Genomic DNA, 27740 nt, shown 5'->3' with positions numbered 1-27740 from the left:
AGGGGTGGTCTTCTGGAGGAAGATAATCAGTATACATATGATATAATGGAAGTTAAAATCCGCTGTAGAAAATCTGGTCTCCATATACAGTAGAAGCCGTCTTTTCAAAGAAGTGGTCTTGTAGCTGATTAGTGGGTACTATTCTCATGCTCTGATATTCAGATATCTATAAGATAATGTAAAGTAATGAGAGCTGTCGTCTCAAATCCCATATGTCAGAATAGGTTTGATACATCTCAGTTCTCATTTATTTTTTCATATTTTTTTAATTCTGTCTTGTCCGCAGAGTTGATCCAGGGGGACTAGCTGAAGAAAGAGGCATAAAAGTTGGAGATCAAGTTCTTGTAGCCAATGGAATTAACTTTGAAGACATAAGCCATAGTAAAGCGGTTGAAGTGCTAAAGGGGTTAACTCACATCATGCTCACAATTCGGGTAAGTTGGTAATAATTTGGTTAAAAATTATAACTTGGATCCCACTAGATATCCGATACATTGTATCTTCAGCAGTTTGATTCCACTTGGAAAACATCCTGTTTTATACCACTTATCAGTTGGATTACTTTAGTTCAGAACTTTGGACTAAAATTGCAGCACATTAGATTTAAACACATTGAGGGACATTTATCAAGACTGGCGTTTGCATGCTCCAGTCTTGATCTCCCTGTGCTGGAGTGAGATGCATCTTAATAAATTTGGTGCATCTTTGTCTTGCTGTGCACCAGAAACTGAAGTCTACTCCATGTGGCCTAGGCCACATTCCCATTGAAGTGAATGGGATTATGGGGCTGCGCTACAATACCAAACACAGTCGCTATCAAAGGGACAGTGCGGTGGCCTTCTCAATTAAGAATCGTAGCCTCCTCGTAAAGCTGATCAGCGGGAGTGCAGGGTGTCGGATCCCTGATCTCTAACCAAAATCTTGGAAAACCCCTTTAAAACTGTCTCTGAACAACAAAAAAATGACTGAAAAACTTTAAGTAACTCATCTGAGAGAGTCATCAGTGAAAACCCGTGCCTGTTTCTGGGTAAGTGACTTACCACTAATTACCTTCACAATAAAGGGAAGCTTATAATCAAGCATCATGCAGGCTGCGTCTCAAGGCACTGCAAGGTCACTTACTTAAGGTTCTCTGTATACTGTTTCATCTGTGAAGAGTAATGTATTATTCATCAAGTAGATCAGGTTTTACTTTCTGCAGCTCATCTCATATTTGCAGATCTGGGGGTATTTTACTATGTTTTCAGTTCATTTTGTCCACCTGTATCTTACAGGAGACGGGGATGTACCCTGCGTACAAGGAGATGATTGCAGAGTATTGTTGGTTTAATCGATGTAAGTACTGAATAATAAAACAGGTTTGTAGCATTTGAAGGGGATCCAGGTGCAAGGAACTCCATCACAGAATGAATACTGCTGTTATATAAGGTTTCCTGATATGTTAGAAAGGTACAGATGGAATATTCAACCACTTTCTTAAATATTCACTGTACCTTTACTCAGTTTAATAGAGAATGTTGTAATTAGCAAATTTCTAAATCACTTAAAAAATCTGCCTTCATTCACCTGAAAAAAGCTATAAATTCATGGCCACTAGGGTCTCCCTTTCACCTGTTGTCTGCCAAGATCCGCTCCTAGTAACAGAGAAGATGGCTTAGAGCAAATGAGGGAGTGTCAGAGCTAGCTGAGATCCTAAGCTTCATAAAAGAACTGCTTCTACACTGCTTCTGAAGAGCAGAGAAGCTCCTGTGTGTCTGTAAGTGTAATCATTCCCTCCTTATCAGCTTTCTGAGCTCCCTAGAAGCAAAGAAAGATAGTGGAAAGTAATGGATAGTGGAATGGAAGGCCACTGCATACTGGCACATTCTACAAAAGGGTGACATCCCCCGCTTGTGAGAGAAATGCATTTAGCTATGCTAGTGAAACAGAATAATATGGCTGAGGTAGACATTAAGGAAGCCCAAAAATTACCTGCTCCTTCACAATTATGATTCTACAATGAAGCTGTCACAGACGTACCGAGACATACGGACATCCCGGTGACAGTGAGTGGCAGGAGATCTGTGAGACTGGCAACACGTGGTTTGATCTGACAGGTTTTCCTTGTGGTTTAATAGGTGTCTGTGTTGTTTCTGGTAATGGCCGCACCCCTTGCCTCCAGGTGTTGCTTATATGGTCATTTAACCTTCCTTATTCCCACTATGCTGTGCGGTTTATAGTTTCTGTGCCTGTGGCTAGTTTGTGGTTGGATCTCAGCTGAGTTCCTGGTGCTTTCATAGCCTCTTTCAAGTTAAGTCTTTCCTTTCCCTTTTGTATTTAGTTTGGGTTCTGTGTGTTGCATTTCCCTATTGTTTGTATTAGGCCTGAAGTAGACTCCTGTTCGTCCTTCCTTTTGGAGGAACAGTTAGTCTCGTCCCTGCCATTAGTACCAGGGTCCTATAGGGCTAGATAGGACTCTATGAATTCCTGCGTATGAACTCCCCTACCTTTGAGGTCTGTTCATACTGGTAGTCAGTCAGGATTTTGGTTAGTGTTTTAACTAGGAGGTGTCCATCTTCCTTCTCTAGTTCTCAGGCCTGATTCCCTGTTTTCCCCTTCCCTCCTATGCTCGGTGTGGTGTTTCCCTCCCACACCGAAGTGCAACAAAAGCTCAGCCATTATGCAAACTTTTTTTGAATTTTTCTTTAACATTAATTTCTTCTTAAATGCTTCTTGTTCAAAAAAGATTGTGCATTTTACCTAAAAGGATTGGTAGTTTAAAAAAAACTATTTTCAAAAACTATTTTAGGGAATACTGAGTCACCAAGATTGACACTCATCACCTATTTACAGGATTGGTAGTCTCACAGTGGTTGAATGGAGTGGCAATGTGCATGCTCGACCGCTGCTCCTTGCAGACAAGGGAGACGGGACGTCTATGATCCTGTGAATAGGTAAAAAGTGTCAATCTTGGTACAACCCTTTTTCTTCCAGGACTTTATTATTGATGGCCTATCATTTGCCGAGTTCTGTCTCCAGGTACCCCAACTGGTCAGCTAAATGTAGGGACTGTGGCTCCCCAGTTCCCTTCATTGTTTACCTAGGCACACTAGCATTCATACAGATGGGGCTTAGTACTGCAGCTCAGATCCATCCACTGGAATAAGAACTGAGCTGCAGTACCAGGCACATCCACAATGATATGTATGGTGCTGGTGTGGGGAAATAGTGGAGGGTGCACACAGCGCCCTTTTCCATTCAGCCAATCAACGGGGGTGCTAGAAGCTAGAATGCACAATGGAAGATTGTTGTCCTCTCCTAAGGATAGGTCAGCAGTATTAAAGTCCTATAGATTCCATGTTAAGGACTGGCATCTATTAACCAGAGCAGTGAGCGTCTCTTACTCTGAAGGTCAGCATACCTAGTATTTGAATTTGATCTCTACTCTTGGGTGTTCTGGTCGAAGTCTGATGATATTGGACATCTAACAGAAAAAATGGTGTGGTGTTAAACAGGCAGGAAGTGCTCAAGCCCATATGCAGTTGTGCATGTGTATACAGGGGAGCAAATCCTGCACTTGTAGCCCATTGCTAATGGTGATCCCCAGCAAAAATACATACAGTGGAGAATGCCAGCAGTGGACCACAAGTACCACAATAGACATCCTACACAAGATAGCAATTATGTGGATGTGATAACCAATATAACAATATAATAACATTTGCAAAGACAGGTGCACTCTGCGGTCTTACTAAACCCTCATACTGATGTTAAAATTGAGAGATTAGCCAACATATCCTACTGTGGAGGACATGTCTGAGCCCGAGCACCGCACCAAGGTTTCTCAAGTAGCTCGGGACCTAACACTCACCTACCTGTGCCATATGGGCAATACCAGGAGCCAGTGGGCGAACTACAGGAGCGTAAGGTCTGACTCATAGCCAACTCCTGGTATTGCCCATATGGCACAGGTAGGTGAGTGTTAGGTTCAGAGCTACTTGAGAAACCTTGGCGAGGTGCTCGGGCTCAGACATGTCCTCCACAGTAGGATATGATATTGGACATCTCCCATCCTGTTTTTATCATATTTTTGTGTGACTTAGAGGGGCGCTGTCTTGCTCTTTGATTGTCTTTATTTTTGTTCTTACTCTGGAGGATCCATCATATCCCTACGCAGACATACCAATGAGTTCAATGTGAACTATGTAACCTTTCATTTTCCCCGTGTTGGCATTGTAGAGAAATTAAACATTTTCTGCCAAGTTTAACCACAGATTACAGCTGATTGCTTAGGGTCCCAACTATGGGGCCTTCTGTGATCAGCTTATCATCGAAAGGGCCTTTCTAACAAAAAGGTATTATCCAACACCAAAAAATAAGACAAGGAATTTTTCTCCTGCACAGATGCCATCTTTCATAACATTTGGTCCCCTAAATCAACATCAGTACAATTGTGCACCATTAGTTTCCAGAGAAGTCCTTAGTTGACCAAAAGGGTGCCTCATTATATTAAAAGAGAACTTTACTGCTTGTGTGAGCATGTGTTAATTATCCGTTCAAAGTCAAGGAGGTAGAGACGCTGCTGATAAAAATCAGGATGTCCGTGTCCCAATCCCACCAAGCCAGGCTTGATTGATGTTCCTAAAGATATGGAAAGTTGTCACAAAGCCAGCCAAAATCTTGTGCGTGAGCTGTTGTGGTCTACCTTCTGCGCATGCACACTAAAGCAGAAAGTACTTGCCCTGACTTGTTATGATAATGTTCTCAGTCCTCAGAGACATCAATCAAGACTGACTTGGTGATATTAGGGGTTGGACAACCTAAATTCTTTCGGCAGTGTCTCTATCTCCTCGACTTTAAACAGCTAAGTAGCATAGGGTGAAATGCCAGCTATAAAGTTTCTTTTCATCATAATAAAGCTCCACTTTGTCCAACTAAGGACAACTTTGAAGACTACTGGAGCACAAACATCAGGTACTGGTAGCAGTTAGGGGGTCAAAAATATTGACATCTCCTCTGTCTATATAATCTATTAAGGTATGTGGACATCATTTAGGTTTAATGTCCCACTGCAGTCCTCCTTCCGTGAGCTAGTATGCAGAGCTGTTTTGTAAGAGCAGATGCCTCCCTGGTGGACCCAGCCTGTCCATGTATTACGTGGCTAACCTCTAATTTGAGTGGGCACCATGTAACGTTACATGTTTCTTGAAGTGGAGGCAAAAACAGCTGATTGCCAGGGTTAGATAAGCCAACTTCTTTTAGTCCCTATAGTACATTCAGGTATTGATTTTTTTTTCCTTTCTCAGTAACCAATGGCCAATTGCAGCAACTATCTCAAGCATCAGAAACCAGCTCTTCTATCTCTTCCTATTCCTCCGGACCTCCTTCAGGGTCTATTAATGGATACCATCAAGCAATAATTTCCAGCCCAGCCATGTATGAACAAGGAATGATAGATGTTGGCATTTCTACTGAAGCTTCACTTGAGACTGGTTACTTGGACCGGACAGAGACTGCCATACAAACAGATGCCCACATGTCTTCCTCAGGGATCCTGGATCCAGAAGGATCTCACAAAAAAGGGATCGTCGGAAGTGAAATCAAGAGGACTGTGCATCCCACTGTTCGCCTTAAAGATACTGCCATAAGATCAGAGAGTTTTCTTGAATCCCAGTTTAAGAAAAAGCAGAGGAAACAATCAGGAGATTTTCCCAGCTCAGAATCTCCAAAAACAGCCTTGTTATTAGCACTTAGCAAACCTCGAAAGCCCATCAAAAGATCTCAGAGTTATATAACTCTGTGGGGTGAGTTTATTTTTGCTTTTTACTGTATATATTTTATATCAGTTCAATTCATATTATATATATACAGTGCCGCCCATAATTATTCATACCCCTGGCAAATTTTGACTTAAAGTTACTTTTATTCAACCAGCAAGTAATTTTTTGACGGGAAATGACATAGGTGTCTCCCAAAAGATAATAAGACGATGTACAAGAGGCATTATTGTGGGAAAAAAACATTTTTCAGCTTTTATTTACATTTGAGCAAAAAGTGCCCAGTCCAAACTTATTCATACCCTTCACAAACTGTCACAGTCTGTGTGAAAATCAAAAGTTCTATACCATTCCAAATAGTCCAAGCTGTTCTAAAGCATCCTAATTACCCTGATTAATTGGTAACAGCTGTTTTAATCAACTCAACAGGTGAAAAACAGCAGCTCTCTGCAGTTGGTTTGTGGACAGTCATTGCTAAGACAAAGGAGCTCAGTGAGGATCTGCGGATGTGCATTGTGGCTGCTCACAAGTCAGGAAAGGGCTACAAGGCCATTTCTAAATGTTTTCAAGTTCCAGTGGCTACAGTGCAAAGTATTATAAAAAAAATACAAGATGTTCCGCACTGTGGAAAATCTCAGAGGACGTGGTCGGAGGCCAAAAGTGACACCTGTGCTGGCCAGGAGGATAGTTAGAGAGGTGAAAAAGAATCCAAGGATCACCACCAAGGCCATCCTGGTGAATCTGGGCTCTGCTGGTGGCAATGTCTCAAGGCAGACAATCCAAGGGACACTGCACACTGCTGGGTTCCACGGATGCAGACCAAGGAGGACGCCACTTCTCCAGATAAGGCACACAAAAGCTCGCTTGGCCTTTGCAAAATCTTATCTGGACAATGAAGAAGACTTCTGGTCTTCTGTGTTTTGGTCAGATGAAACAAAAATTGAATTGTTTGGTCACAATGATGTTTCCTTCATTTGGCGTAAAAAAGAAGCTTTCAACCCAAAGAACACCATCCTCACTGTCAAACATGGTGGTGGGAACCTAATGCTTTGGGGGTGTTTTTCAGCCAATGGACCAGGGAACCTAATCACAGTAAACGGCACCATGAAAAAAGAGCAATACATGAGGATTCTCAACAACAACATCAGGCAGTCTGCAGAGAAACTTGGCCTTGGGCACCAGTGGACATTTCAGCATGACCATGACCCAGAACACACAGCAAAAGTGGTGAAGAAATGGTTAGCAGACAACAACATTAATGTTTTGGAGTGGCCCAGCCAGAGTCCAGACTTGAATCCAATTGAGAATCTGTGGAGGGAGCTAAAGATCAGGGTGATGGCAAGAAGACCCTCCAACCTGAATGATTTGGAGCTCATTGCTAAAGATGAATGGGCAAAAATACCTGTGGAGACCTGCAAAAAGCTGGTCTGCAATTATAGGAAGCGTTTGATTGCTGTAATAGCCAATAAAGGCTTTTCTATTGATTATTGAGAAGGGTATGAATAATTTTGGACTGGACACTTTTTGCTCAAATGTAAATAAAAGCTGAGAAATGTTTTTTTTTCACAATAATGCCTCTTGTACATAGTCTTATTATCTTTTGGGAGACACCTATGTAATTTCCCGTAAAAAAATTACTTGCTGGTTGAACAAAAGTAACTTTAAGTCAAAATTTGCCAGGGGTATGAATAATTATGGGCAGCACTGTATATATTTATATATATAATTTATATTTACGAGTCTGGGGCTGAGAGTTGTGTGTGCCCCAAGGCAATAAACCGCATTCGAGCAGTGTCCAAATGCCCAAATTGCCAGTCCTCCCTGCCTTGTCAATTTAAAAGTGCCTCCAGTCCGGAAGCACAATACATAGTGCACATGCTGGTGTCTGTATTAGTAGTGTCAGCCTAGTAGCTGGTCAGCTGCTGCAAGGAACATTTGAGATGAAGACGTGCAGCCCTTGCTCTCTTATGAATATACTGTTAGGCTCTGTTCACATCACATTCTCCAGCTATGTTGCCTGTCATTGATGTGTTATTAGCAATGAGTGAATTTAGTGTCCAATTTGGTCGAATTGGCCTTCAGAATTGAAAGTGCTCCAGTTGCCCAGAAAAGTTGTGTATGGCGCTCTGAACTCTCCTAGAACTATATCAACCCTATTCAAGGTCTTTAACACCAAGGCAGAATTAGTCATGTCAAAGTGACCGTGACATACATAGCTACTGATAAATGGAGGGTATCAGGTGGTAGCTAATGGCCTGCTTAAAAACTTACTGCCCTTTTGGATTTTTTTTTCTAATTAATTATTGGGTGAAGGACTTGTGACCATGTAACCGTGATGCCATCATGGGTTCTTCAGCCCTTCTGACCTTGATAAATGCACTGATACTCCATGGTTTGCATTATCAGTGCAGTGTTTCAATAGACATGTCAGGAGGCCCCTTAACCAGGAGCGTAGCTATAGGGGAAGCAGGGAAAGTCGCTGCTTTCGGGCTAAAACTCAGAAGGGGCCCATCTAGGGTGGCCACTGGCTTCACCCAAGAAAGCCATGCCCCCAAACCGATACACCACACCCATTGCGAAGCCTCACCCTACCTTAGTTAAGCCACGCCCCCATTGTCAGACAGGGGGGAAAAACGGGGGGAGGAGAGGGAAGACGTTCCTGAGGAGAAGGTGAGCTGGGGGTAGTCTGGGTTCTTCTCTCTACCTCAGTCAGCTGCAGGGAGCCATGTCTGCGGCTCTAGTGACTGAATGGGGGTGATAGAAGCCTCACTCAGTTGCTGCAGCTCACGCTCAGACAGCGCAGTGCTGCTGTCTGAGCGTGAGCTACTGAAAGGGTGGATATCCCTGTGCGTGTCCAGACAGAGGACAGGGAGACAGAAAACCGGACTGTCCGGCCTAAAACCGGACTACTGGCTACCCTAGGCCCATCTAGGAGGAGGACTAAAAGATTTTATTATCAGGGCCCCCTCAACAGTATTATACATTATATACAGTGACACTGTAGGAAATCTACTGAGCCGCTGCCGGGGCTTGGCTAAGAGAGAGTGATCTTGACTAGCCACAGGAGTGGGGGTTGCATGGGAGGAGAGGTTTGCGAAGAATTTGCCAGAGTGGGGGGGGGGCCCCATTCAAATATTTGCTGTGGGGCCCATCCATTTCTAGTTACGCTACTGCCCCTAACCAATAGGTCCACTCGGAATTTGCTAGGTACCATGATGCAAACCAGTTATACTGGGTTTCAACATGTTTTTAATAGTCAATTTTATTAGATATTTTCCAAGAGTCAAGAAAAAATACAAAAACACAACACAACCCATCTGAACACAGTTTGCGCTTTCCACAAAAGAAGGGATTTCAACATGTTTGATCATTTTTTGCTCCAATACATATTCCAGTCTGAGTATGCATCTTATTGAAGTAGTCAGGAGAGATAGCATGAGGAATAGCTAAGGTGACTGTTGGGACGAATGCTCTGTGGTGCCAAGCACGTACTCTAACCTGTCCATCTGTTTCATTAGAAGGCTAATGTAGTCAACTGAATCTGTGAACCGGGCAACGGAAAGCTTAACTATAACTCTGGAGTCTGGCCAACAGTTGTTAAATATATGTGGTTAGCATTAGGGTAGAAATTTTAAAAAGTAAAAATTTTGACAAAGTCATATGCTAAAATGATCTAATGATATAAGAGTAAGGATGAAGTCCTCATTTTCTTTTTGAATTACTGGATTTTTTATAGAAGCCAGAAAGAAAAAGAAGAAAGAGAAGCCCTCCACTCCCGAGCTTTCAGGACTACAACGCTCCAAGACGTTCATGAATTTATTTTTTAAGGGCCATGGAAAACAAAATGGAACCAACAGTAAGGAGACCGTGACTCCAGATTCTAAGAGAAGGAGAAAGTCCTCCTCACAGAGTGATGGAGACAAAGGTACGGCTAATTTTTCTATTTAGTTGTCCCCAAGTCTGCCTCCCTAAAATATGATTGACACTAGGGCTGAAACGAAGGGAGGAGGAGGGAGGAGGAGGGAGTCTCTCCCTCCCCACTGTGCGCGGCTGCCGCTGAACACCAATGAGGACAGAGTAGGAGGAGGAGGGGAGGGACTGTGGCCACTGCGCCACCAATGAATGTGCCGGCCATATCCCACAGGGTCCCCCTCCTCCCCCCCATCATTGGTGGCAGTTTGCAGTTCCGATCGGAGCCCCAGCAGTGTAATGCTGGGGCTCCGATCGGTTACCATGGCAGCCAGGAGTCACGCTACTGAAGTCCTGGCTGCCATGGTATGTTAGTGAGCAGAGAGCAGCGCATTATACTCACGTGCGCTGTGGCCGCCGGTCGCTCCTTCTTCTGTCTGTGCGGCGGATTGCTAATGCTTACAGCATTAGCAATGCGCCGCACAGACCTATGAGAAGGTCTGTGCGGCGGATTGCTTCTGTGTGTGCGGCGGATTGCTAATGCTTACAGCATTAGCAATGTGCCGCACAGACCTATGAGAAGGAGCGACCGGCGGCCACAGCGCACGTGAGTATAATGCGCTGCTCTCTGCTCGCTAACATACCATGGCAGCCAGGACTTCAGTAGCGTGACTCCTGGCTGCCATGGTAACCGATCGGAGCCCCAGCATTACACTGCTGGGGCTCCGATCGGAACTGCAAACTGCCACCAATGATGGGGGGGGAAGGGGGACCCTGTGGCCACTGCCACCAATGATTAATACTAGGGAGGGAGGGGGGGGTTTGCGTTACCAGAGGGGGCAGATCAGAGGCTGGGGGGGGGGGGGCAGATCAGAGGCTGGGGGGGGGCAGATCAGAGGCTGGGGGGGGCAGATCAGAGGCTGGGGGGGGCAGATCAGAGGCTGGGGGGAGGCAGATCAGAGGCTGGGGGAGGCAGATGGAGAGAGAGTGGTTAATGGAGGCTGCAGGCACCACCTTGGCATGTATAAAGTTATTGGTTTAGAGAGGGGTTAATGAAGGCACCTCCAAGGTGCTTTCATTAACCTCTTTAAACCAATAACTTTATACATGCCCATTGGGTTTGGAGGGGTTAATGGAAGCACCTTGGCATTAGGCATGTATAAAGTTATTAACCCCTTCAAACCAATAACTTTATACATGCCTAATGCCAAGGTGCTTCCATTAACCCCTCCAAACCCAATGGGCATGTATAAAGTTATTGGTTTGGAGGGGTTAATGGAAGCACCTTGGCATTAGGCATGTATAAAGTTATTAACCCCTTCAAACCAATCCCCCCACATGCCTAATTACGTATGTTATTTTAAGTAGCTTTTTCTTATTAGATTACTCGATGAATCGAGAAATATAATCGATAGAATACTCGATTACAAAAATATTCGTTTACTGCAGCCCTAATTGACACAAAGCAAGTATCATTCTGACCAGAGCGACTTTGAGTCTTGATAGTGATAATTGTCTCATGTAAATGTCCTTAGAGAGGTTTGGACAATATCTTTTTGTAAGAAGGATCCCCCACTCCCGTTGATGGGACTGCCTGCAATCAGCTGTAATCTATGGGGTACACTGATGGCAAGTAGACATTATACCTGCATTAACTGATGGCAATGAAATTAGTGGACCTTTGGTGTAATATATGGCTGTTCTAGGTCCTCCAGAGCAAGATCTAAGACTAATAGATGAAGGTTCTGCACAAAGGACTTTCTTCTGTTAACTCAGATTTCCTTAATAAGTTATGTTAAAATTTCCTTTCTAAACCAGAAAACCCCTTTAAAGGGGTTCTCCAAGTCTGGGAATCCCATTTCATATGTGTAGGCAGGTGCAAGGATTCATAAAAAAATAAAATAAAGACTTACCTGCCACCAGCAGCAAACTCCCTTTTCCAATGCTTCCCCACAGCATGCACGTCACCATTCCAGGCTAATCAATGGCCTCAGTCTTGTGCCGTATGTACACGCAGGGGCAGATTGGCCATAGACCTTACAGGGAAATTTCCCGGTGGGCCAATGCCCAGTGGGCTGTCTGGGCCCTCCTCAAGGCTGGCCAGTGGAGGTTTTTGGGATGTATTTTGTGCTGCTGGCGGCAGTATTTTGTGATGGACTGTGGTATTTGGCTCTGTTGGGGTGGTATAATGTGCCACAATATGGTATTGCTGGGCCTGCCTTCCATCAATTTGGACCCAACTACAAAACGGGGCCACTTTTAGTATTTTTTCTAGGTCCACTTTAAGTTCCCAGTCTGCCCCTGCCTACATGTGTAACTGACCATTGATTGGCCGGTAATGGTGATATGAGTGTAGACAGGACATCAGACTTTTGGACTGGAAGAGGAGGAGGAGGGAGCTCACGACAGCTCAGGACTGTCATTTTTTAATCCCTGCACCCAGGCTGGCAATATCAATAGGGGGTCCCAATCTCAGAGAAACTGTTTTACTATAATTCTATAGCATTGATTGAGGTTCACAATCCAGGAAATTATGTCACAACAGTGGAAAAACCCAGCACCAAAAAGAGAAATGTTGAATTCAGCCCTGCTACATCTACGACACATTGTGAATACAATTAGTTATGTCTGCCCGAGGAATATATTTATTGGCCCAGTTTGGCTTCCACATGTTGTTTTCCAGTAGCAGTCTTGATATCCAGCACATTATTTTCACGGCAACACCTTACTCAGTGGAAAGCCTGTCACTGCTAAGAAGGATTTAGTGACCAATCCAATTTATTCCTCTTGTAATCTGAGCCTATATTTGAATGGTCACCAAATCCTGTTTGGATTACCTTTAGTGAACTTGAGCCAGTAAAAAAAAAAAAATCTAAGCCAAAATTTATAGCTTTAGCTTTTTATGTATAACACTTGATTTATAAAAGAAAAAAAAAACGAAACCTCAGAATGAAATTATAAGGCTTTTTTATGAGTGAACATTGGTAGGCCATCAATGCGTGATCTGTGGGGGTCCGACACATACCCATAATGCCGCAACACCACAGTAACTGACACAATTCTGCCTTGTGGTTGTGTCTGAATTGCAGCTTTGCCCCTGCTCATTGTATGTGCAATGTGTGCGTCCTATGCGTAGGTTAAGGCTGTGTTCACATTTTGTTTTATGCTTCCATCAGAGGTATACATCAGGAGTATTCCCCAATACATACAGACATAAAAGGTATACAGAGGCATATGTTGGCCATTTGTAATAAAAGAAAAATGTATACCAAGCTAAATGCTTTTTTTTACTGCACTCCTCTGTATAGGAAAAAGTAGCACTGTTAAATGGGTTATCTGGGGAAAGATATTGATGACCTTTCCTCAGAATAGGCAATCAATATCAGAACTGAGGGGGAGCGACACCCGGGACCCTCACCCATCAGCTGGTAGAAGGGGGGAGGCTCTCAGTGAGCGCCATGGCCTCTTCCAAGGCCAGTGACACCTAGGTGCAGTTCAGTCCCATTCAAGTCGGTGGGGCTGAGCTGCAATACCAAGCACAGCCGCAATCTGATGTACGGTGTGGGGCTTGGAAAGCTGCCGGGAGCAGCGGCTCTCTGAAACAGATGATGGTCGTGGTGCTGGGACTCAGACTCCCGCCAATGTGATATTGATGACCTATCCCGAGGTTTCATCATTATCATTCCCAAGATAACCCTTTAACAATTAATCTTTAATAAATAATGTTAAAATTGAATAAATCCAAAGCTGAACGACATGACCGAGTGACTATAGTGAATGAACAGCACTAGTAGGGAACCTGTACCAATGTACACAAGTGATATACTGTAGGTACACTCACCCAGCCCACTTGTATAGTCCTCAAATGGTATCACAGTCCAATTTGCTCTGAAGATTCTTTCAATCTTGGCAGTGAGTTCTCACGGCAAGAAGATAAAGACACCTTCAAGCCCCTAGTATAGCCTACTGTGCCCCTCATAGAGCAGCCACCCTTAAAAAGAGCAACCCTACAAAACTTAACCTGAAGAACCCTACTACCTAATGGTCAGTCCTGCTGGATTGATTCGCTGGTCATTTCCACTTCATATTCTGCACAGATTTCTTTATACAGTGCATGGATCAGATTTGGTAAAATCTCATCCACTTTGCTTCTACTATAATATTTTCCACATGCAGGTCCACAGCAGAAAATCCATAGCTTATTTGTCCTCTGTGGGTTCCATCAAGTAAGCCGACAACATCACTATAGATGCTCAGTGCCATCTGGAGATGGATTGTTCAACCCTAATTACATGATGACAATATTGGACGATTTTGGCCATTCACAGCCCCCTCTATTAACCACAGCCACTAAAAAGTAATACAGCGTGCTCTGGTGGACCTGGCCATCCATACATCACATGGTCAGCCATTCATTTGAATTTATAGCCAGATACCTGTTCCCAGGTCAGTAACAGCTCAATATCAAGAATTTCTAAAGCCAAACCCATGGAGATCAGCGGAACTCTGCGCTGGCTTTGTTTTTAAAAGGGGTTGCATTCATGAATGGCAGACCTTTCAATGAATGTCTGGATGTTGAAATGATTCCTCCATGATAACTCTAGACCTTCCTTATCAATAGATTCCAGTAAATGTTTTTTTGTTTTGCATGGCTGTAATATTGTTTCTATTTCTTCTAGTTAATATTGTTCAGAAATTTATGATCAGAAGCGTAAAGAAGGGTAAGTCAATCAATCATACAATGTGTGCGGAAGGTTTGTGGTGTTCCTGCAACAATCATACAGAGATGCAGATATGGTGCCCTACTAAAATCTTCCATTACGTTCATGTACTGTATTTACTAAAATGTAAAAGTTTGAGCTTCAGTGAATCGAGTCCCCCTGTGTATTCTATGGGCCAGCAATCAGAGTATCAATTTTGGGGGCGGAGTCAAGCAGCCGAGCCGGATGCAGCGCATGTGAAGAGCTCTGCTGCTGACCGTGCCTTCTGAGCTTATCAAAGCTTTTATTTCTTGAAAAAAAATGGGCAAAACGGGCAAGGACAAGCCTAGGGACACCCCGAGTAGGCTCAAAGCTTCTGCTAGCCAGAGCGATCTGGACAAATTCGTAAGACGAGCCGAGCCCAGGGGTGAATCCAAGATGGCGCCTGTGCGCCGCTCCAGCCCAGAGGAAAAGAAAGACCTTGACTCTGAGAGAGATGGAGATAGCGATCAGGAGGAGAATTTGCAGTCGGAAGACTTACCTATCTCTCGGGACTTCATGAGAGACCTCCTGCAAGATGCTCTAGAACCAGTACGCCGTGATCTGTCTGAAATAAAAAAAGACATGCGCCAGATGAATTCCAAAATGGAGGCGCTGGAGGCGACACAGCAGGTTCTTATAGCTTTCAACGAACAAGTCTCACACAGCCTGGATGAAACGCAGGCACATGTGAATTATTTATACTCCCTGATAGAAGATCAGGATAACAGGGGGAGACGGAACAATATCCGTTTAAAAGGGATCCCTGAATCGGTGTCGCAAGAAATCCTGAAACAGGAGGTGGTCCAATTATTTGGCCGCCTGGTGACCGACCGACAACCGGAGGACTTTGAAATGGATAGAATCCACAGGGCGCTACGCCCGGTACCGAAACCGCAAGACCCTCCGAGAGATGTTATCTGTCGACTTAGTAAATTTGCTGTTAAGGAGGACATTTTGTCTGCGGCCCGCAACAATAGAAATGTCGAGATAGAGGGAGCCACAGTGTCCTTATTTCATGATTTGTCGCCGATGACCCTCAGGAAACGGAGGCACCTAAAACCCTTTTTGGACATTCTTGTTCAGAAAAAGTTGTCCTATCGATGGCTCCATCCGTTTGGCCTATTGATTAATACGCCGCTGCGCAAACAAGTTATAAGGAGCCATGCCGATTTTGTGAGAGTTTGTGAAGTTCTGGACATACAAGGATTGGACATCCCCGACTGGTGCCCGGCGCAGATTATGTCGAACTTACCTGACCTGCCGGTACAGGATTCATGGCAAGCCGTCGTGCCGAAGAAGCAGCGTCCCCAGAGATCCAGAAGACTTCCCACCTGAAGGAGAACATAATAGTCATGGACTTTGCGTAAACTACGAACGAGTAATATGATGTTCCTCTTCATTAGTAGTAATGTCCAATACTCACCCTGCGTTAAGTGCTTTTCCTTTCTCTTTTTCTTTTTCTTTTTCTTCTTCTGTTTCTGGATCCTCTTCTCATATTTCTGGTAGCACCTCCATTAAGTATACATCAGGGATTTGTGGTGGTGATACGCCACCTAGTGGGTATATTAATTAATGACCATTAATTTTATTATTACAAGTGTTTCTGGTATACTGTTGTATGGGGGACCAGTTTCTCTGAGATTACTGACGTAGTAGTGTCGAATAGATGTCCCTCCGTGCGGAGTTCTCCCCCTCTAAACTGCACTTATTCTTTATAACCATTTTTTACGTTAGATGATTTTACGATTTTCTGATCTATTTGCCAATAACTCCTCTTCTTTCCATTTCCCTCTTTTCTCCCGACTCCCCTCTTTCTCTTTTTCTATGTTTCTTATGTCCAAGATTGCCTCTATAATATTCTCAAAAGTTGACACAGCCCAACAGCATTGAGCTCAGAGGGTCTACTGGTCATATTTGGTAGACCCTCCTCCTTTGGTTTATACATGTTAAATCTCTGGAGTCTGTCCACTCTATTTCCGTGGATATACATCCTGAGAAGGTGTTCATTTATTGTCTATTTTGTTTCCCTTGTAGTTTGTTACTCTTCCCACCCCTTTTTTCCTGGTCTTTCCCCTATACCTTCAAAAAAGAAGCAGCCTACTTTGTTGGGACAGGTCCTTCACTTAGCTGGATTGGTAAGTCTTATTCCTTATGACTGAATTACAGGTATGCTCATTTAATGTAAGAGGCCTGAACGTTCCCAGTAAAAGAACTCAAATATGCCACTATCTGCACAAATTGAAAGTACATATAGCGCTATTGCAAGAGACACATTTTCGTAAACAACATGTGCCGAGATTATCACACATGCTGTTTAACCAGTGGTTCCATGGTCCATCTATGTCGTCTGCGTCTAGAGGGGTCAGCATCGCAATACATAAAAGCATACCCTTTATTTGTCAAGATTCTTTAGTAGACGATGATGGTAGATACATCTTTATAAAGGGTTTGATTGGGTCCCATGCATTTACGTTTGGGAATGTCTACGCTCCTAACTCAGCTCAGGCAGACTGGTTGGTGGAGACTATTGCAAAATTTAGCAACTATGCAGATGGTACTGTTTTTCTGGGGGGCGACTTTAATGTTGCGTTATCTCCTACCTTGGACTCCTCCTCTGGTCTGTCTGCGCTTACTAGGTTGTCTCTGAACAGGATTAAGTCAGCGATTTCTTCACTGGAGAATGATGCACGCTGTAGAGAAAGATTACACCTATTATTCAGCTGCTCATAAGTCCTACCAGCGTTTAGATTATATATTCCTCGATATAAGATCATTGCAGTATTGTGTCACGTCCACAATTGGAAGTATTCTTTTATCTGATCATGCACCTGTTTTCCTTACTTACAAACTGACGGACCTTCCTAAGGGAGAATTTAGATGGAGACTGAATGAAACGCTGTTGAATAGTCACACTATTCCCAAAATGGTGGAGAGGTTGGAAGAATACTTTCAATTGAATGACAAGGAAGATATCTCCCCAGTAATCCTTTGGGATGCCCACAAATCAGTGATACGGGGTCAACTAATAGCACTGGGCTCTCATGTCAAAAAGCAGAAACAGTGTAAGATTGAGGAACTCACAGCAGAGATCGCCAAACTGGAAAAACAACATAAATCACACTTAAAGGGGGACGTCTTGGCACACCTGGACACCTTGCGTTCAGAGCTAAAGAATATACTGAATACCAAAACGGCCAAATTATTTTTATCCACTCAGAGTAAATACTACGCTCATGGCAACAAAGTGTCAAAATTACTACTATCTCAAGTGAAGAAAAAGAAAGTGAAGTCTTTCATATCTCATATCAAAACTACGACTGCACAGATGGTTAGTAAAACGGACCTGATTGCTGAACAATTTTGTAAGTTTTACAGTAAACTTTACAATCTGCGGGAGGATCAGTCTCCTACACAACGTTCGGACAGAAGTCGTTTGATAGACGATTGGTTAAATAACATACAACTACCGTCCCTCAATGTAGAGCAAGCCGCTGGCTTGAATGCTAGTTTTACTCTGGAAGAATTACAAAAAGCACTTAAAGAATCCCCCCTCCATAAGAGCCCTGGACCGGATGGCTTACCAGTGAGCTATTATGTAAATTGTAAGGATACTCTGCTACCATATCTGTTGAGAGTCTGCAACGCGGTGAGAGACGGGGCTGACTTTACAAGGGATATGTTATCAGCCCAAGTGACTATTATACCCAAACCTGAAAAGGACCACTCGTTATGTGCCAGTTATAGGCCAATCTCTTTACTCAACAATGATTTAAAATTGTACGCCAAACTACTAGCTAATAGGCTGAAAAAGTTTTTACCAGAACTTATATCCCCCGAACAGGTAGGATTCATACCCACTAGGGAAGGAAGGAGCAATGTTATTCGGATTGTTCACCTTATGCAATGGGCGAAAACGCAAAACATCCCCTTAGCGATTCTTAGTATGGATGCGGAAAAGGCATTCGATAGGGTGGACTGGTTGTTTATGACCAAAGCCTTGACGAAATTTGGCATACCGGATTCCTTTATAGCAGCTGTCATGGCAATGTATAACTCGCCCACTGCAAGGATCCTGGTTAATGGTACGCTATCTCCTGTGTTTAGAATATCCAATGGTACGAGACAAGGTTGCCCTCTCTCTCCATTGTTGTTTGTGCTGGTCATTGAGACTCTTCTGCAATCTTTTCGACAACATGAGGAGATAGCTGGACTATCAGTGGGATCATTGGTCCATCAGACGGCGGCCTTTGCTGATGACGTACTGCTGTTGGTATCCAACCCTATAATTGCCTTTCCAGCCATCATGTCGACACTTAAAACTTTTTCTGACTTGTCAAATTTTTCAGTAAACCTGGCCAAGTCAGTGGTACTATATATGTCAGTAGCGCCTGGAGATTTGGAGGTTCTTAAGTCGACCACACCATTTGTATGGATAACAACTCATATTACTTTTTTAGGGATAAAACTCACGCCGGATTTCTCCAGGTTATATCACGAAAACTTTGTACCCCTCCCGAAACGTTTAGAAGACATTATTAGATCATGGGATATTCCATATGTTTCCTGGTTCGGGCGCAGGACTCTAATCAAAACTATTCTTTTGCCTACTATCTTGTATTATATTCAGACTCTCCCGATACCTATCCCCAAATCATTTTTCAAAAAAATACAAGATATTATGTTGAGATTCCTTTGGGGTGGAGGAAGGGCACGCTTACCTTTTAAACAGATTACACGACACCCTATCCACGGTGGTTTGGGTATTCCAGATGTGTATCACTATCACAAGGCGGTGTTGTGCCTTAGGTGTTTAGAGTGGCTAAGGCCTCTTTCAGATCGGTTGGATCTGATGGTGGAACAAGCCATGTCGTCTGTCCCATTGAGAGCATTCTTATTTATGGATGGTCCCCAAGCTTCCAAAAATATTAGAACCCAAAGTTCAATTACTAAATACGTACTGAACGTGTGGGTGAAGTCTCACTGGAGATCTGCTTTGATGCCTAATTTCCTGATACTGATGCAAATTAGAGACGTCTTTTTTCAAGCATCTGCAGATTTTCTGCACACTCTTCCAGACAGTGTGAAGCAAGGGGTATCTCCGTTGTTGGCTATTTGCCCGGATAATGATATCCCTTCAGCATTCGATCTTTATAAACACCCGCTGATGAAAGATTGTTCCCCGTTTCATATCAACTATTGTATCAGATATTTAAAACAGTATCTAACGCGTCTACCTACGGTAACAGTCCACTCCTCATTCGAGAAGTTAGTTACGCAGATTAAAGATCCCACAGGGAAATTATCTAAACTATATGAGATTTTAATGTCCGCGTCTAAAATAGATAGCCCAACCTTTCTTCAACAATGGGAGTCAGACTTACAAATCAAATTTTCAACTGCTGAGAGGAAACTCGCTTTGCTCTCCCCGACTAGGGTGTCCAGGTGTGTCAAGGTACAAGAAAACAGTTATAAAGTCCTAACTAGGTGGTATTTTACACCCCACAGACTCCATCGTATGTTTCCTACTACTACAAGCCCGTTGTGTTGGAGGTGTAATAGGGAGGTGGGTACTCATGCACACATCTGGTGGTCTTGTGACCAAATAGCGCCCTTTTGGGAAGCAGTATGTGGAGTATTATCAAAAATGAGTGGGACACTTGTCCCTGTGACTCCAAAACTTTGCCTGTTCGGTTTGTATAATGATATAAAGGGTCCAAAGAATATAAGAATTTTGTGTACGGCTCTGCTGGCCTCTGCTAGACTTCTTATTGCGACATGCTGGAAACAACAGGAAATACCTCCAATCCAGAAATGGTTTGTCAAATGTGATCAGATATGTAGACTTGAGCAGATAGTACACTGGGACCTTGGATCCCCACTCAAATTTGAGGCTATTTGGAACCCCTGGAGAGCATATAGGCGCTTTACTCTACAGTGAGTGCCTTGGATTGGACATCACTAGATATACTTGAATGTCTAGCCCTTGCATGAAGGTGAGCAGTCCAGAGTTCATGTGGATAAGACTTACGAGGTACGAGTTTATACCATCTGATTGTCCTTAATATGACAAGGTCCCAAAGTTATTGGGAATTTCTCAGGTATCAACTACTGGTTCTACCTTTCACCCTCCCCCCCCCCCCCCCCGCTACTTTTTCCCCTTATTCTACCCCACCCTGCTTACCTGTGTTTGTCCACTACTGCTTGTTATGTATGTGGATGTTATCCGAATGTTCGGTATTTCCGTGCTTATACTTGGATATGTTACTGGAATGTGGTATATGTCCATTATGTTTATTATCTCTGATACGCATCACGACATATGGTACCCGTGTCTCAGTTTTATGTCATGTACATCCGAGTGTCAATGAGTGTGTTCTTATTGATGATAAAATAATAAAAAAAGTTTTAAAACAAACAGAGTATCAATTTTGCCGATTGCTAATAAACTTGATGTACCCTCTGGCAACCTTGTTCAGGATCTGCATTATAGGCGTTAAGTTGATCGCTTACTATGTTTTAGTTGGCCGACATATTTCCTGTAAAAATCTAATTTAGCAGTGAATCCCAACTTAAAGAGAACCTTTCACCTGGATAAGCCTAATCTAATTATTATCCTACCTTATAGTGCGGCCCCCACTGATGTCTTGGCACTTTTTTTTTTTTCTAAACCCCCCCCCCCCCCATTCGTCTGCTGTGGTCCCCGTATCTTTTCTCATATGCTAATGAGGCGACTCGGTTATACTAGGCGTGGAATTGTATTTCTCCTGGGCGCGGTTATCTTCTTCCTGGCTGCGAGCGCATCCAATCAGAGCGCCCGCTCTTAGCCAGGGAGAAGGAGCTCAAGTTCTCGTGAGAATCGCAGCCCAGGAGAAATACAAGTCCACGCCTAGTATAACCGAGTCGCGTTATTAGCATATGAGGCGCCAAAAGATACGGGGACCACAGCGGAGGAACAGGGGGTTCTTTAGAAAAAAAAAAGTGCCAAGACATCAGTGGGGGCCGCACTATAAGGTATGATAATAATTAGATTAAGGATATCCAGGTGAAAGGTCCTCTTTAAGTACGGTGGTCAGAACATTTTCTAGCTAAAGATGGGAACCGAGTTCCCAAGAATGTCTACTTACATTTCTTGACATCATAATACAAAAATGCTGTTTTTACACAGTCATGCATCTTTGTATGGGTTGGGGAAATTGTGAGCATGCTTTGACATATTCTTCACCCAAAATGTAAATCTGTTCTAGGAGGGTACAGTAAATATCCTTTAATCCAGCATTAGGGTACTTTCACACTTGCGTTAAACTTTTCCGGTATTGAGTTCCGTCCTAGGGGCTCAATAGGGGAAAAGAACTGATCAGTTTTATCCTAATGCATTCTGAATAGAGAGCAATCCGTTCAGTATGCGTCAGGATGTCTTCAGTTCAGTCACTGTATGGTTTTTGGACGGAGAAAATACCGCAGCATGCTGCGGCATTTTCTCCATCCAAAATTCCGGAACACTCGCCGCATTATTTTCTATTGAAATGCATTAATGCCGGATCCAGCTCCAAGTGTTCCGGAAAAACGGATCCGGTTTTGCGGTCTGCACATGCGCAGACCTTTAAAAATGTAAAAAAAGATAAATACCGGATCCGTTTTTTCGGATGACAACTGAAGAGATGGATCCGGTATTGCAATGCATTTGTGAGACGGATCTGCATCTGGATCCGTGTACAAATGGTATCCGCTTGCATACAGATTGCCGGATCTGGCAACGCAAATGTGAAAGTACCCTTAAAAGGTTAAAAGTAAAAAAAAAAAAAGTTAAAAAAAAGTTATGTAATGTAATTCCCCAGTGACAATTAGTGAGGAGGCCAGCTGTAGCAGTGGACTCCATAGCATGCTGGGACTTTGAGGTTGCACATATTGTACCTACTTCCAGACCCAAGAAATTTCAGACTATTAAGCCAGTTCTGTGATAAAGGGGTTGTGCCACTAATATAAATGTACCCCGCCCAACAGATATCGCTGTTATATCACTTTCCCCAAATACCACCATTTATCACAACTGCCTTATTCTAAAGTTATCAGCCTACCATCGCACCCTGTGGCAAATCCATTTCAGTATCCAGTTGCTGCTGGTTACGTCCTGTAGTGGAGCCTTGTAATGTATGACGTAGGAGGCGTCATTGGTCAGAACAAAGGGTGTGGTTAGTGTCACATGATGCTGATGTCAGGACACATCTCACTGCCCTAAGGCATCATGGGATAGCAGTCACATGACAAACCAGGAAGTAGGATTCAAGCATGGGGGGGATAAGAGAAAACTGTAAATGAGGTAAATTTGGAGAAAAAAAAATCTAAAACTATCCAAAGAGTAATGGGAGCTAGAGTAACTGATGAAAATACACTTTACAGTGAAAAGTGGTTTATGGCATAACCCCTTTAAGTTCCTCAGTTGCTGGATTACAGATGTGTTACTATATATCATATTTCCATAATGTTTTGTGATTCAGTGTCTAATTGAGGATGATTAAAGGGAAAAGAAAGGATAGAAGAGAGCCTCTGTCATGTACTACCCATATAGTCGAGACAGAACACAGAGCAGCTATGACTACATGGCGATCTTGGAGTAGCAGTCCATAGAAATGAATTGGGTTGCAGCACATCTTGCACGTTTGCTGCCCCAGAATTGCATTATGTGATCCTATTCATTTTTATGGCTGCCCTGTTACACTGTGATCCTTGGTTGTGTGACACCTGTTGCGCCCAAGATCACTGTGTAGCCACAGACGTAAAGGGGTTATCCAACCCCTATAATGACTCCCCAATGCCCGGGCCCTTTATATAGATTATACTTACCTTGCTCCCTGGCACCTGCGTCGCACCTGTTCCTCGCACAGCCGCCGCTGCATCTCCCTGTCACAAGGATCAAAACATGGGGTGATGGGAGGAGCATCCCTAGCGTCACCCACGATGCAGGGGCTGCCATGTCGGGATCAGGAGAGACCCGGGTGCCAGGGAGAAGGTTATTATAATCTATATGAGGGGCCCGGGCATTGGGGGGGGGTCATTATAAGGGTTGGATAACCCCTTTAAAGACCACTGGCACATCTTGGATGCAGACTTTTTGGATGGATCGCCACTTTTTATAATTTGAGGCAGATTTCAAAGAATTTATACTCACAAAATTGCGGCTTTAAAATGAGATGAATTTTAAAGTGAATATATACCACTGAATATCATTTTTTTAAATTATAAATAGGTTGAAAATTCTGAGCTGATTAATTGTTTGAGGGAACCACCAAAATTGCATTTAAAAATGGTCTTCTACAAGGAGTGAGCTTCTGAAAGATATGGTGGAACTGAAAATCTGTGGCTGGAAATCTGATCTGGATAAGTGGGTGGTCTTCTCATAGAGGTGGTCTCAACTGTATTAAGAAATTAATCAGCATAGAATTTAGGATTTAAAAATAAAAAATGATAAAATGTGGAGCTTCACTCTGATCGGTGTGTAGATGATGGGTGCTGCTTCTCTTTCAATTCCTCTGACGCTAATTATAGTCAATAAAAGTAATTTACTGTGTTCTAGGTAAGAATCGGACTCGTCCATTTTTCTTTGGTGCCCAGCGGGATCTGAATGCTCTGTACAATGGAGATATGTCTATGGAGGATCGATTGGCGATTACCGAAGACATGGCCCGGAAACTGCTAAATGAGGATGAGGTAGCGGCAGTGCTGCGTCATTGTAAAAGGGTGAGTATGGGATCTGTCATCTCTACATCAGTGTTAAAGTTAAGGCCCCTTCACACTGCACGATGGAGCAGATGGTCGGGAAGGAAGCATTGCTCATCATTGAAGTATGGAGAGGAGTGATTACTAAGACCATCTCTCGTCCCCATACAGAATCATTGTTTGCCGGCAAACAATGATATAGGTTACCACACCAATGATCCTATTACGTTTATATTTATAATGTCATTTTCTAATACTGTTGAGGGGGCCCTGACAATAAAATCTTTTAGTCCTCCTCCTGGGGGGGCCCCTCTTGAGTTCAGGCCCCCAAAGCAGCCACTTCCGCTGCTTCCCCTATAGCTACACCCCTGGTGTCTGGCAGTGGCTTCAAGCCCTCTCCCAATTCAATACATATGTATACCCCACCGAGCATGCGTATTTCTAGGAGGATCCAGAGATAGCTGTTGGACAGAGAGATGTTATGTGTATGGCCACCTTAACACATTAGCTCATTAATAGTAGATTGGGATGTTCATCAGAACTGGATTCCTGGAGAGCTGTTCTCCAATACTAAGGCTGTCTGGCTTGTTCATGGTAGGGGTTCTCATGAAGAATGCTAGAATTTAGTTATTGGCTTTACTACTTTACTATTTCTAAACTGGAAGCCTCCTTAGGATTGAGAAGATCCACACCATTAAGAGAGCCACAGGCTGGCACCATGTATATAGATGGAGGGTAGGTGATAGTAGTTTATTATTGGAGCCACACTGGATGATGGAAACTATGGAAAGTTACCCTGCCACCAGTAGGCTGGTGATGACTCTTCTGCTCTTATTTATTCAGAAGGCACCATCTATTAAATAAATAGGTAGGGTAGAAACCTCCTCAGGGTAAAATTGTGCCAACAGGAGATTAGTTTTCATAGTACTGTAGATTTCTGAATATATATAAAAATTGTTATTTAGCCGTTTAGGTAATTGAATACAGCATTCTTGTTTTTTACCTAAAGGTGGCGCCAAAGATCAGGAATTGGTTTTAGGTGGCATTTAATCCGCAGAAGTTTGCTTTTTAAAAGTATAAAAAATCTTGTATTAGACTTTTAATCTTTATACAGTATGTACAAAAATACTAACGCCCTAAATGATGGTATTAAATAAAAAAAAATACATAAAAGTACAAGAAAATGGAAATGGGTCACGTTAGAATCAATTATCAAACTCTAAACAATTTTTATTTTGTATTATTTTATCTGTGCGTCTGTGTGTGGTAAGATGGAAAGGGAGGACAGTATTTTGTAAATGTAAAGCCGACCATACACATTAGGCATATGTCGACTGAACCTGCTGGATCATCCAACTATGTAAGGTGTATAGGAGGCCTCCTGACGCTCCCCCAAAGATATCTGGAGAGCAAAAGGCCAGGCATTTCTATGTCTCATTTTTTGGTTCTCACGTAAAAAAGCCACAGACAGAGGAGCCTGCTTTCATTTTCTGAGCATGCATGTGTATGTTGGTTGGCTGACAGTTATCTGAGGTGTACAGCCAGCTTAAGGGTCCATTCAGACGTCCGTAGAATGGGTCCGGATCCATTCCGCAATTATGCGGAACAGGTGCGGACCCATTCATTTTCAATGGGGCTGGAAAAGATGTGGACAGCACACAACACACTACGGACGTCTGAATGGACCCTAAAGGGCATCTGTCAGCAGATTTGTACCTACAGGGAGTGCAGAATTATTAGGCAAATGAGTATTTTGACCACATCATCCTCTTTATGCATGTTGTGTTACTCCAAGCTGTATAGGCTCGAAAGCCTACTACCAATTAAGCATATTAGGTGATGTGCATCTCTGTAATGAGAAGGGGTGTGGTCTAATGACATCAACACCCTATATCAGGTGTGCATAATTATTTGGCAAAATGGGTCAAAAGAAGGACTTGACAGGCTCAGAAAAGTCAAAAATAGTGCGATATCTTGCAGAGGGATGCAGCACTCTTAAAATTGCAACGCTTCTGAAGCGTGATCATCGAACAATCAAGCGTTTCATTCAAAATAGTCAACAGGGTCGCAAGAAGCGTGTGGAAAAACCAAGGCGCAAAATAACTGCCCATGAACTGAGAAAAGTCAAGCGTGCAGCTGCCAAGATGCCACTTGCCACCAGTTTGGCCATATTTCAGAGCTGCAACATCACTGGAGTGCCCAAAAGCACAAGGTGTGCAATACTCAGAGACATGGCCAAGGTAAGAAAGGCTGAAAGACCACCACCACTGAACAAGACACACAAGCTGAAACGTCAAGACTGGGCCAAGAAATATCTCAAGACTGATTTTTCTAAGGTTTTATGGACTGATGAAATGAGAGTCAGTCTTGATGGGCCAGATGGATGGGCCCGTGGCTGGATTGGTAAAGGGCAGAGAGCTCCAGTCCGACTCAGGCGCCAGCAAGTTGGAGGTGGAGTACTGGTTTGGGATGGTATCATCAAAGATAAGCTTGTGGGGCCTTTTCGGGTTGAGGATGGAGTCAAGCTCAACTCCCAGTCCTACTGCCAGTTTCTGGAAGACACCTTCTTCAAGCAGTGGTACAGGAAGAAGTCTGCATCCTTCAAGAAAAACATGATTTTCATGCAGGACAATGCTCCATCACACGTGTCCAAGTGCTCCACAGCGTGGCTGGCAAGAAAGGGTATAAAAGAAGAAAATCTAATGACATGGCCTCCTTGTTCACCTGATCTGAACCCCATTGAGAACCTGTGGTCCATCATCAAATGTGAGATTTACAAGGAGGGAAAACAGTACACCTCTCTGAACAGTGTCTGGGAGGCTGTGGTTGCTGCTGCACGCAATGTTGATGGTGAACAGATCAAAACACTGACAGAATCCATGGATGGCAGGCTTTTGAGTGTCCTTGCAAAGAAAGGTGGCTATATTGGTCACTGATTTGTTTTTGTTTTGTTTTTGAATGTCAGAAATGTATATTTGTGAATGTTGAGATGTTATATTGGTTTCACTGGTAAAAATAAATAATTGAAATGGGTATATATTTGTTTTTTGTTAAGTTGCCTAATAATTATATACAGTAATAGTCACCTGCACACACAGATATCCCCCTAAAATAGCTAAAACTAAAAACAAACTAAAAACTACTTCCAAAAATATTCAGCTTTGATATTAATGAGTTTTTTGGGTTCATTGAGAACATGGTGGTTGTTCAATAATAAAATTAATCCTCAAAAATACAACTTGCCTAATAATTCTGCACTCCCTGTATGACACTGGCTGACCTGTTACTTGTACAGGCAGTGGAAACATGATCACACCTCACCCTGTCAATCAAAGTGGAGAGAGCGCAGCAGTTGCAGAGAGAGCAGAACCTCTAGGTGTAATGGTAACGCCCCCATTGCTCCTAGAGGCTCATTTGCATATATTAAAACATCATTTTTCTCAGTAATGCGGACATATATGAACATGGGACCAACACAGATGTCTTCAGCTGCCAAGTGCACATGTAACAGGTCAGTCATTTGCATAGGTACAAAACTGCTGATAGATGCCCTTTTTAAGACTCCTAAACCACTATGGTCCTACAAACCACTGGATTATCAGGTGTACATGCATTTTTA

The 27740-nt window shown here is 43.2% G+C and overlaps 1 protein-coding gene across 1 annotated transcript in view; it reads left to right on the top strand.

Moving 5' to 3' along the window:
• The window catches only part of PDZD7 (PDZ domain containing 7), a 99413-nt gene that overhangs the window by 48181 nt on the left and 23492 nt on the right, over window positions 1-27740 (top strand). The window contains exons 6-11 of the mRNA XM_044299943.1: window positions 287-434; window positions 1275-1335; window positions 5286-5783; window positions 9493-9681; window positions 14345-14386; window positions 23979-24142. Of these exons, the coding sequence (XP_044155878.1) occupies window positions 287-434; window positions 1275-1335; window positions 5286-5783; window positions 9493-9681; window positions 14345-14386; window positions 23979-24142 (1102 nt within the window). The remainder of the gene's footprint in view (window positions 1-286; window positions 435-1274; window positions 1336-5285; window positions 5784-9492; window positions 9682-14344; window positions 14387-23978; window positions 24143-27740) is intronic.

Source organism: Bufo gargarizans, chromosome 6 (genome assembly GCF_014858855.1).
Source record: "Bufo gargarizans isolate SCDJY-AF-19 chromosome 6, ASM1485885v1, whole genome shotgun sequence".
NCBI lineage: Eukaryota > Metazoa > Chordata > Amphibia > Anura > Bufonidae > Bufo > Bufo gargarizans.
This window is presented reverse-complemented; position numbering and strand designations above follow the sequence as displayed.